This window comes from Chiloscyllium plagiosum, chromosome 43 (assembly GCF_004010195.1).
Source record: "Chiloscyllium plagiosum isolate BGI_BamShark_2017 chromosome 43, ASM401019v2, whole genome shotgun sequence".
In the NCBI taxonomy this organism is placed as follows: Eukaryota; Metazoa; Chordata; class Chondrichthyes; order Orectolobiformes; family Hemiscylliidae; genus Chiloscyllium; species Chiloscyllium plagiosum.
Window position 1 is genome coordinate 9,701,353 of NC_057752.1, and position 10,575 is coordinate 9,711,927.

Below are 10,575 nucleotides of genomic sequence, written 5' to 3' on the forward strand. Positions count from 1 at the left end.
TTAAATACAAAGACTTTTTAAAATACTAAACTTTGTTAAAACATTTAAAGTCATTCTTCCCAATGGAATAACTGGGTGAATTTATTGGTACAGTATTCGGACAATGAAAACAGAGTTGTCGGATCAATCCCAGGCAGGTTAGGTGACTGGAGGGGGTTCCACAATTGGCGACCAGGTTCCTAGGACACAGATGAGGAACAATCAGCAGGTATCCAAGGACAGAATTATGTTTGGTTTGTATTAGATTGATGCATGTTGCAATTTAGAAAAAAAATTCACCATGAATACATCTTAATGTTAATACCACAGTTCGGACTCCTTTCATCATTTTTGGGTAAAAAACTTTGATGGAATTTCGGCAGGCTGCCCACACCTCCTATGAGCTGAAATTCATTTTTATTTACTGCTGCACAGTGCAGATCTAATGACTCATCACAGTTGTGATGAACTGCCTTCTGGAGAGGGTGTTGTATGCCCATTATGAAATTTGTATAATGGATGGCTACAGATCGAACTGCTGATCAAATGCACAATTAAAAGGAAAAGAAAAATACAGGAAAAATATTACAGAACACAGTACCAGTATAAGAGAAGTGTGGAAACAGTCTGCAAGATGTTCGGCTATCCGCCAGTACTTTGAATGCTGCTTTCAGTTTTATTTGCCACGGATCATTTTCTTCAGATGAATTAGATCAACCTTATCTCATTCTATGGGATGAGATGTCACACAGGGGTCCATACTCTCTATATACCCAGAGATTAAGAACGTGGGACTGACTCGCATTCTTGTTAAAAGGCCACCAATATGAAACACTATCTCTGTTTATCTCTGCATAAGCACAGCCTGACCCGCTTCATATTTTTTGTTTTGCTTTCAGATTTCTGGTGTCAGCAGTGTTTTTGCTCTTGCATTTATATAAGGCGCGTGCAACGCTGGATATCCCAAAGTGACACCTAAGTATTTTCTGGAACTGTAATCATAGCACCAATCTGCACACAGCAAGCTCTCACAAACAACAATGATCAGACCATCTATTTTAGTAAACTGAGTTGAGGAGGGAGAAATATTGGCTGAGGACATTGGGGAAACTCCCCTACTCTTCAAATAGTGCCATGGCATCTTTTACATTCCCATTCGGGCAGATTAGACCCTGGTCCAAAAGATAGCACCTCCAACAGTGCAGCACTCCCTCAGTACTGTATTGGATATTATGTTCAAATCTCCGAAGTGGGACTTCATGCCCCAACCTTCTAAATCAGAGGTCAAATTTCATGAACCAGCGCTGACATGCTTTGAACACCTCGTTGGTCCCTAATACAGACCTATAAACTAGCAGCCTGACCTGGGACACGTATCCCTTTACTTTCCTTGAAAACCATTCTTTGAAGAAGTGAAACAAGTGAATGTCAATAATCTTTACACCTTTGGTAGAGAGTGGAATACAGGCCGACAACAGTTGTATTTGTTTTGCTGAACTTCACCCTCATTCTACATGGCGGCTTACCACGCTAATCAAACTCTCAGTTCTTAGAAAAGCCTGGAATGGCTGCACAATAAAAACAACATTGCTAGTAAGTAACTTAAGTTTTTAAATTGTAACTTCAGATCACACACACACTACCCTGAGCAGTGTGACAACACAATGTGTTCGTAAGACGTTTGATCTATTTCTGACACGACCCCACCTCCCTCCCCTTCGGCTCCCATTAACCACCCAACCACAAGAGACCTAACCATGTCAGTGTTTACAAGGAAATATGCAAAGCATGGGGCAGGTATTTCCCCAAAGAGAACCTATCTGGGGGAGCCTGTATAAGAGGCTAGCAAGGCAGTGTGACATAGTATATGATAGAAACCCACGAGACAAAATCATTTGAAGTTTATAAGTTAACAGTCCAGAAGATGACATCAAGTATTGATCAGGAGGACATGCCATTACATGTCAGAGTCATAGAGACGTACAGCATGGAAACAGACCCTTCAGTCCAACTCGTCCACACCGACTAGATATCCCAATCTAATCTAGTCCCGTTTGCCAGCATTTGGCCCATATCCCTCTCTACCCTTCCTATTCATATACACATCTAAATGCTGTAATTGTACCAGCCTCCACCACTCCCTCTGGCAGCTCATTCTATACACGCACCACCCTCTGTGTGAAAAAGTTACCCCTCAGCACCCTTTTCTATCTTTCCCCTCTCACCCTAAACCTATGCCCTCTAGTTCTGGACTCCCCCACCCCAGGAAAGAGACTTTGTCGATTTATCCTATCCATGCCCCTCATGATTTTACAAACCTCTATAAGGTCACCCCTCAGCCTCTCCCCCTAGCTCAAACCCTCCGACATTGGCGTGTGAAATCATCCGACCCAAGGCTTCATCAACAGTGTCTATGTTGTGGAGGCCAAAACAAAAATCAGTTGTAAAGTTTCATTTCTTAATGATGTCAGATCAGTTGGCCAATTGGAAATGTTTCATCGTTAACAAATTGTAACACTTCCCTTTCCGAAATGGATGGCACACCAGATCCTCCCTCCCCAAGTATATGGCCAGGTTTGACCAGCCCCTTCAGTACACATCTCCATATTCAGGTTGGCACAACCAATCGACTTTAAGTTAACTTAGCAACTTTCAGCATTTGGAGGCAACACAAACTAAATGAAATTCACCAAAGCAAATAGTTACTCAAAGCCTGAATTTGGTTAGTTCACCATAAGACCACAGATCATAAGATGTATGAGCAGAAATAAGTCATTCAGCACATGGAATCCAGTCAATCTGATCATGGCAAGGCTAATAACCCTCAAATCCAATTCCCTGCCTTCTCTCCTTCATTCTCGAATTCATTAAAAATCTACTTATCGCCGCATTGAACATACATTAATCCCCAGCCTCGACAGCCCTCTGTGGTAAAGAAGTCCACAGATTCACTACCTCTGAGAAGCAACTCTTTCCCATCTCTGTTCTAACTTGGTGACCCCTTACTCTAAGATTATACCCTCTGGTCCCAGACACTCCCACAAGGGGAAACAGCCATTCTGCATCTCCCCTGTCAAGTCCCCGAAGAATCTTGTGTGTTTCAATAAAGGTGTCCTCTCACTCTTCTAAACTCCAATGAGTACAGGCCCAACCTACTCAACCCTTCCTCATTAAAAAACCCTCCATTATTGGGATCAACTCTGAACTTTCCCTGAACTGCCTGCAGTTTTCTGCAGACTTTCTCCATTTAAATAACATTCAGCTCCTCTGTTCTCCCTGCCAAAGTGCATAACCTCCTATTTCCCGACATTATACTCCATTGGCCACATTTTTGCCCACTGACTCAACCTGCCTATATCCCTTTACAGACTCGTATCATCCTCACCATTTTCCTTTCCACCTATTTTCGTGTCATGTGCAAACTTGGCTATCATATATTCATTTTCCTTTTCCAAGTCATTAGTATATACTCTGATTAATTGTGGCCCCAGCACTGTTCATCCCCAATTTATGCTGCACTACCCCGTCGTCAGTTTATGCTGCGTTCCCCCATTGGGGGAATCCTCAGCTTGCAATATCATTCTTCTCTTCACTTCACCCTCCAGCATTCACACAGCTTGGACTCTCAACCCCGCTCCCCTTCCGTCTAGGTCCATACCCTTCGCTAATTTGTTCTTCATTGCTGCTGCAGGCTCGACGGCTACTGCTGCTTTAATCCTGGAATCAAATCTTGCTGCACTTTGCAGGCAGGCAAAGCTGCCTTTTCCTGTGGTTGGTGAAACACTCATCTGTTTGCTTAGACCTTGCCTCTGAAGGTCTGCTGGCGGAGAACCTTGTTGCTGGAAATCTGAAATGAAAGCAGAAAGTGTAGGAAATATTCAGCAGGTCCTGCAGCATTTGAGATACCAGGGAGAACCTTCCTGTTTTTTGTTGAAAACAAAAAGATTGCCCACCAATGATTTTAGGAAGCCATGTTAAGGTATGGAGAGAGAAAAGCAGAACTCATGTTTTGAGTCAAATATAACTGAAGTTCTGAAGACTCCCATTTAACTCAAATTGTTAAATCTATTTTTCTTTCCACAAGTGCTGCCAGACCTGCTGAGCACTTTCAGAGTGTGCTGTTCTGTTCTTTTTACTACTTGCAGGCTCTCCATCACGGAAATCAAAAATATATCAATTCAACTCCCCAAAAACCTAATGTTTGTTGGTGATTCCACCATCTGCGTTTCTGATCTCATCCTTCCTCCAGCCCATGAAGAATGAGATGAGCCCATGTACTTTGCGCTTCCTCAAGGTCAACAGCAATAAGGCCAACAAGTTTCATTGAGACGACTCCACCTAGTGTTGTTGCAGCCCTCTTGACATTGAACCATTCTCCCCACTTTTACTATCAAAATGTACCAACCCACCGGCCCTGGGCATCTGCCACATTTTAGACTCATGCCACTGACAAGTTTTATCACAAGTCCAGTCTTGCAATGAGTATTTGTTGATGAATATAACCTGTCTTCCCCCTCAGCCACCTTCTGAGACTGCAAGGTCTGGTGCGATATTCACAGATTCAACTTTGTGTCTGACTGAGGCGTGATAGTGGCTGACTGCGGAAAGGAAGATAGTGACAGGAGCAGAAAATTCTCAGCCTTCTCAGGACAACATGACACACTGCCTACCATGCAGTACAAATGTAAGCACCATCAGCTCTTTTCAGAATGTGTCCTTGTGGATCTGAATCACATCCGGCCTCAGCACACACACCTTCGGTTCCCCAAACTCCTTCAGGAGAACCACAACTTCTTTGATCCAGCATGCCAAGGCTAGAGTGAAAATGCTGGACCCTTCAAGGCTAATGTTAATGATGGGACCTGTAAAACCTCTGCAACAAAGTGCTGCCTCCCCCAATATATCAGAGACAGACCGGTTGACATGCAACAAAAATTTGATATTCCTGGAGTCTTTGCTTGGCCTGAAGATGGGCAATACCTTAACCCATCATTTCTTGTCAAGAGGTCAGATGGGGTTTTTGACTTGTCCCATTTCTTGATGTTGGATGCTACAGTCAGCCACCACCTTCACTCATGCCAGATGCTGACTCAACTGTACACAAGATTGCCAAATGGAAATACATCTTTGAGACACATCTGTCCAATGCCTTATGTCTGATTCCATTAGTACAATTTTCCTTGAAGCACTGTGGAGAGATTGCATCCTATACATTCGATTCCCAAAAGCCATGCCTGGAATTGCAAGTGCCATTGGGGAATTAATATCCTGTGTCCCAGGTGATCTTATAGTGGAGAGCCCTGTCATCAAGATCTGTGTTGGTAACATTCCTGAAGACTATCTTCACAATTGGCAAAATGGAATAAATGCAGTGTCACAATATGACTTGTCTGACACAGTAATCTGAAACTGTAATATTCCCTCATGCATCACACACATCTGTTGCAAAGTGCCACCCTTCAAAGAAGCTCACCAACATCTGTGATGTCAACCACTACCTCTGGGCTGCTACCATCTCATGGGGATTGTTCACTCATTGTTCAGCACTTTGCCCCTTCAGAGAACACACTATCGTACAGATCATTTTCAGGAAGGCCTTCTCACTTACTTCAACCGGTGACTGGTCACCCAATGTATCATCGGCTCCAATTGGTTACCCATAAATATTTCGGTGTGATCGACATTACTGTGTTCACTGACTGCGTCACAGCCAGCTGCTATTGAATTGGTTACAGCTGGCTGCCATATTTGACGCTGCGCCTCCACTGAATGAGTTCTTACACGATGTCGATGCCTCCATTGAATGGGTTACAGCTAACCGTCATAACTGAAGTAAATGCCTCCGCTGAATGAGTTACAGCTGTCTGCCATTAAAATGGGTTACAGCTATCTGCCATACTTCACATAAGTGCCTCCACTGAATGGGTTACATTGAGCTGCTATAGTTGATGTAAATGCTGACACAGCTGCCTGCTATTGAATGGGTCACAGGTCACTGCCGTACCTGCTCTGCTCTCCAGACCATCTCTGTAAATCCCCCAGTCCTCAAGTGGCCCTGGAGAAGTAGTTGACACTTCATTTGCCGATGATGTTATAAAGCAAAGTGACAACTGATTTTGACTATAAAAGATTAAGGTCACTGCCACTTACACTGGTACCAATGTACCACACAACACCTTGAGTGATGCTGTCCTCCAGATGTGCATTGGGCTTCATTCACTCGATGGTCCCCTATCTATCATATAGACTGATCCTGCCCCGGTTTGTCAGCCCTGTTCAGCGGCGAACTGCTTCAGGAAAGCCACATTACCACTAAACTTAGGAGACTGAAGAATCCCAAAGGAATTCAGTAGCAAAGAAAGTAATGCAGGAACATATCTTCTCTAAGCAGTAATTTATTTTACTAGCTCTTTTCTTATTTGGACATTGTGTACATTGTATTGTGTCCAGTTCTGGTCACCACACTACCAGAAGGATGTGGGTGCTTTGGAGAGGGTGCAAAAGAGGTTTACCAGGATACTGCCTGGTATGGGGAATTTTAGCTAGGAAGAAAGTTTGGATAGACTGGGTTTATTTTCACTGGAACACAGGAGGTTGTGGGATGACCTAATAGAAATGTCTAAGATTGTGAATGGCATGGATAGAGTGGAAAGGATGAGGCTTTTCCCAGGGTGTTGGGAGCAAATATGAGGGGATACAGGTTCAAGGTGTGGGGGGGTGGGAGGAGTTTAAAACAGGTGTGCGAGGCAGGTTTGTTACACAAAGAGTGGTGAATGCCAGGAACACGCTGCCGGAGGAGGTGATGGAAGCAAACACAGTAGCAGTATTCGAGAAGCACCTGGATGAACACATGAATGGGAATGGAACAGAGAAATAAGGATCCTGTAAGTGAAGACAGTTTAGTATGGAAGGGCAAATTGTGTTGTTGCAGGCTTAGAGGGCCAAAGGACCTGTCCCTGTGATATATTGTTCTTTGTTCTATCCTCAACTCTTCGACTGTGTATGGTACATACACCAACCACTTTATCCAATGTCAAGTGGTTTGAAATATTTAGTTTTCAATTCACAATAACTTCCATGTGTCCAATGAAATTCACATCCATGCCACTTAATGTGATACTAAATCAGAATTGTATATTTATAGTAAAAGTAACCATGTTTTGGTTTTCTTAGTATCTTTAAAAACGGGAATTTAGAATGCTTTCCCTTCAATTTAGAGATCTGGGTTCAATCCAAGCAATAAGGAACTAATAGCACTCTCACTTTGATCGGAACTGTTCGGAATTTTGATCTGAATTGTCTAACAGATCAGAACATTGTCCTTGTCAGAATCTTATAGGGGTCAGAGCTATAACGTTGACTCTGGCAAGACGTGTGGCAGAATCGAACAAGAAGCTCAGCAAGGCCTATCTCGATGTCAGGAGTATCCTGCTCCATCTTTTACTCCTTTCAAGGCAGTGTGGTGAGCTCACACTGGGCAGTGGTGGACTGCCAACCGACAATGATTAGAGCTTGTTAAATACCTTGGTGATGGCCCAACTCACCTCATTAATATTCAGCTTCTTGTCTTCCCAAACTCACTAAACAAATTAGATGCCAAGAATTCTGACCATAGAAATCAGAGTGGTTACCTGGTGAATTCAGCTCACTGCTTGCTCCAAACAACCTCCATGTTGGACACGAGGTACCAACATCTCAGGACACGCTCCATGGTCACCAGCTACAGACACCCCACATCCACAGACATTGGCATCCAATATGTGCCAGCCTGTGAGAACCCTCATGGCACATCTCCGATTCAGTTACAGGACACTTCTGCTCATCAATGCCCCACCTCAGGCTGTACTGGCAACTCTCACAGTAATGCTGCAGTAAGGACACTGTGTGCTCAGGGACACACCAGGCTATATCTCCAGCCTGTTCACTAGCTGTCATAGCACTCACTTACTTGGAGTCAACCTGGATAGTCACAGAATCCCTTCCCTTCACTACCTTTGTGTACTTTTCCACCTCAGCCACAGATATCAGGCTCACAGTATTGCAATACAGCCGAGCCATTTAGCACAGCCACAAAGCCAGGAAACATGTCCTGGCTGTCAGCAGTCCTCAGTCCAGTCCAGGGGGATAGCTCTCGCTCAGGTGTCCCAGCATAGTAAGTTAAGGGCAGTCTTTGATACCAGTCCAGGGAATTGGACACATTCCGTTAGGTGCTTGGGGTGGTCAGTCAGCATGCTCTCCACATAAGGGGCAAGGAGCTGAATTTCAGCCAGCCAGCCACCTGTCTTGACTCTCTGCTCTATTGTGGGTTGGTTTCTTCCTGGAATTAAAGGGAGATTAAAGTGGGTGGCACAGCTGTTATTTTTAGTGTAAGTGGGGACATGACCCAAGCAAGTGAGTAGACAGCGCCGAGGACAGACAGGGTGAGTGGTGTCGGGATGGATGACAGCAAGTATTGAAAGATGTTTCAGGCAGTGGTGAGCATGAGTCTTGGTGGGAGGTGGGTACAGTAGCAGAGGTAGAGTGAATGAGACATGAGAGAGAAGATAGCGGCACTTACCCTGGCGGGTTTGAGAATAATATTGACCTTCTTCCTACATTGTTGTGCATTCTTGCAGACACTGAGACTGCACTGACCTGGGTGGCAATTTTGGAGCAGGTTGGCATGGTCTGGTGTTGTGGCCTCCTGGGGGATGAGGACCTCTCACCTGTTCACCACCCCTTCTCCAGCGCATATATGAGGAACCATGCAGGGTGGCTCTGGACTGACAGTGCCTGTCCGGTGGGCCACATGGACACATTGTCCTTTGCAGATGGTGCTGGCGTCAGAAAAGCCAGTCAACTCTGAGATACCCTGGCAGCGGCAAGCTGTTCTGGGAATGGTATGTGGGGCGAGAAGCAAACATGAGAAAAACCATAGGGGCAGTTAATGGGCTGCGTTTGGTAAGTTACAGTGAGTAATCTCGCGAGACCTCGTGGTGAAAAACACTCCAAAAAAAAAAAAACGGATGTAGTTCTCAGAAAAGACTCAGTCCACAATCTTTATTGCCTCACTGAATCTTGTCATCCCCAGCCCAGGCACCTGATGCATTTAGCAGAGCAGTGTCATGTGCAAGCAAGATCACAAATAGGAGAACAGAGCAAATGAATGCACGGCTGGGGGAGGGGAACGGTGTAGGAGGGAGGGAGGGACTTAGATTCTGGAGGTAATGGCCCAGATGTGGGGAAAGCGAGACCTGTACAAGCGGATGGGCTTCTGCCCAGCAAAACTGGGACCAATATCGTCAGGGTATTCGCCAGTACTGTGGGCGAGGATTTAAACGAGAGTGGCAGGGGGATGGGAAACCTGAGCAGGGAGACAAGAGTGAGGGAAACAAAGGCAGAAATGAAAGATAGAAAAGCAGAGAGCAAAAGCAGAAGGCAAAAGTGGAAACAAGGACCAGCAGCAAATAAGGCGAGAGTACAGAAAGAATGGATAAAAATGTCAAAAAGACAAGTTTAAAAGGTACTATATCTGAATGCATGGAGCAGAATATAAGAAGCATGGCTAGTAAGTTTGCAGATGACACCAAAATAGCTGGTGTAGTGGACAGGGAAGATTATCTCAGAGTACAGAGCTGGTGTACGGGAGAAGGATTCACATTTTTGGATCATTGGAATCTCTTTTGGGGTAGAAGTGACCTGTACAAGAAGGACGGATTGCACCTAAATTGGAAGGGGACTAATACACTGGGAGGGAAATTTGCTAGAACTGCTCGGGAGGATTTAAACTAGTAAGGTGGGGGGTGGGACCCAGGGAGATAGTGAGGAAAGAGATCGATCTGAGACGGGTACAGCTGAGAACAGAAGTGAGTCAAACAGTCAGGGAAGGTAGGGACAAGGTAGGACTAATAAATTTAAACTGCATTTATTTCAATGCAAGGGGCCTAACAGGGATGGCAGATGAACTCAGGGCATGGTTAGGAACATAGGACTGGGATTGCATAGCAATTACAGAAACATGGCTCAGGGATGGGCAGGACTGGCAGCTTAATGTTCCAGGATACAAATGCTACAGGAAGGATAGAAAGGGAGGCAAGAGAGGAGGGGGAGTGGCATTTTTGATAAGGGATAGCATTACACCTGTGCTGAGGGAGGATATTCCCGGAAATACATCCAGGGAAGTTATTTGGGTGGAACTGAGAAATAAGAAAGGGATGATTACCTTATTGGGACTGTATTATAGACCTCCCAATAGTCAGCAGGAAATTGAGAAACAAACTTTTAAGGAGAGCTCAGCTATCTGTAAGAATAATAGGGTAGTTATGGTAGGGGATTTTAACTTTCCAAACATAGACTGGGACTGCCATAGTGTTAAAGGTTTAGATGGAGAGGAATTTGTTAAGTGTGTACAAGACAATTTTCTGATTCAGTATGTGGATGTACCTACTAGAGAAGGTGCAAAACTTGACCTACTCTTGGGAAATAAGGCAGGGCAGGTGACTGAAGTGTCAGTGGGGGAGCACTTTGGGGCCAGCGACTATAATTCTATTTGTTTTAAAATAGTGATGGAAAAGGATAGACCAGATCTAAAAGTTGAAGTTCGAAATTGGAGAAAGG

General features: G+C 44.6%; 1 protein-coding gene across 9 annotated transcripts in view; it reads right to left on the minus strand.

Moving 5' to 3' along the window:
- The window catches only part of LOC122543362 (bromodomain adjacent to zinc finger domain protein 2A-like), a 122,617-nt gene that overhangs the window by 99,274 nt on the left and 12,768 nt on the right, over positions 1–10,575 (minus strand). For 6 of the 9 annotated variants that reach the window (XM_043681990.1, XM_043681988.1, XM_043681989.1 and 3 more), the window contains one exon: positions 3,638–3,826. The exons of the other annotated variants lie outside the window; for them this stretch is intronic. In XM_043681990.1, coding sequence (XP_043537925.1) covers positions 3,638–3,767 — 130 coding nt within the window. In that variant the 5' untranslated portion in view covers positions 3,768–3,826. The remainder of the gene's footprint in view (positions 1–3,637; positions 3,827–10,575) is intronic. 9 annotated transcript variants of the gene reach the window in all.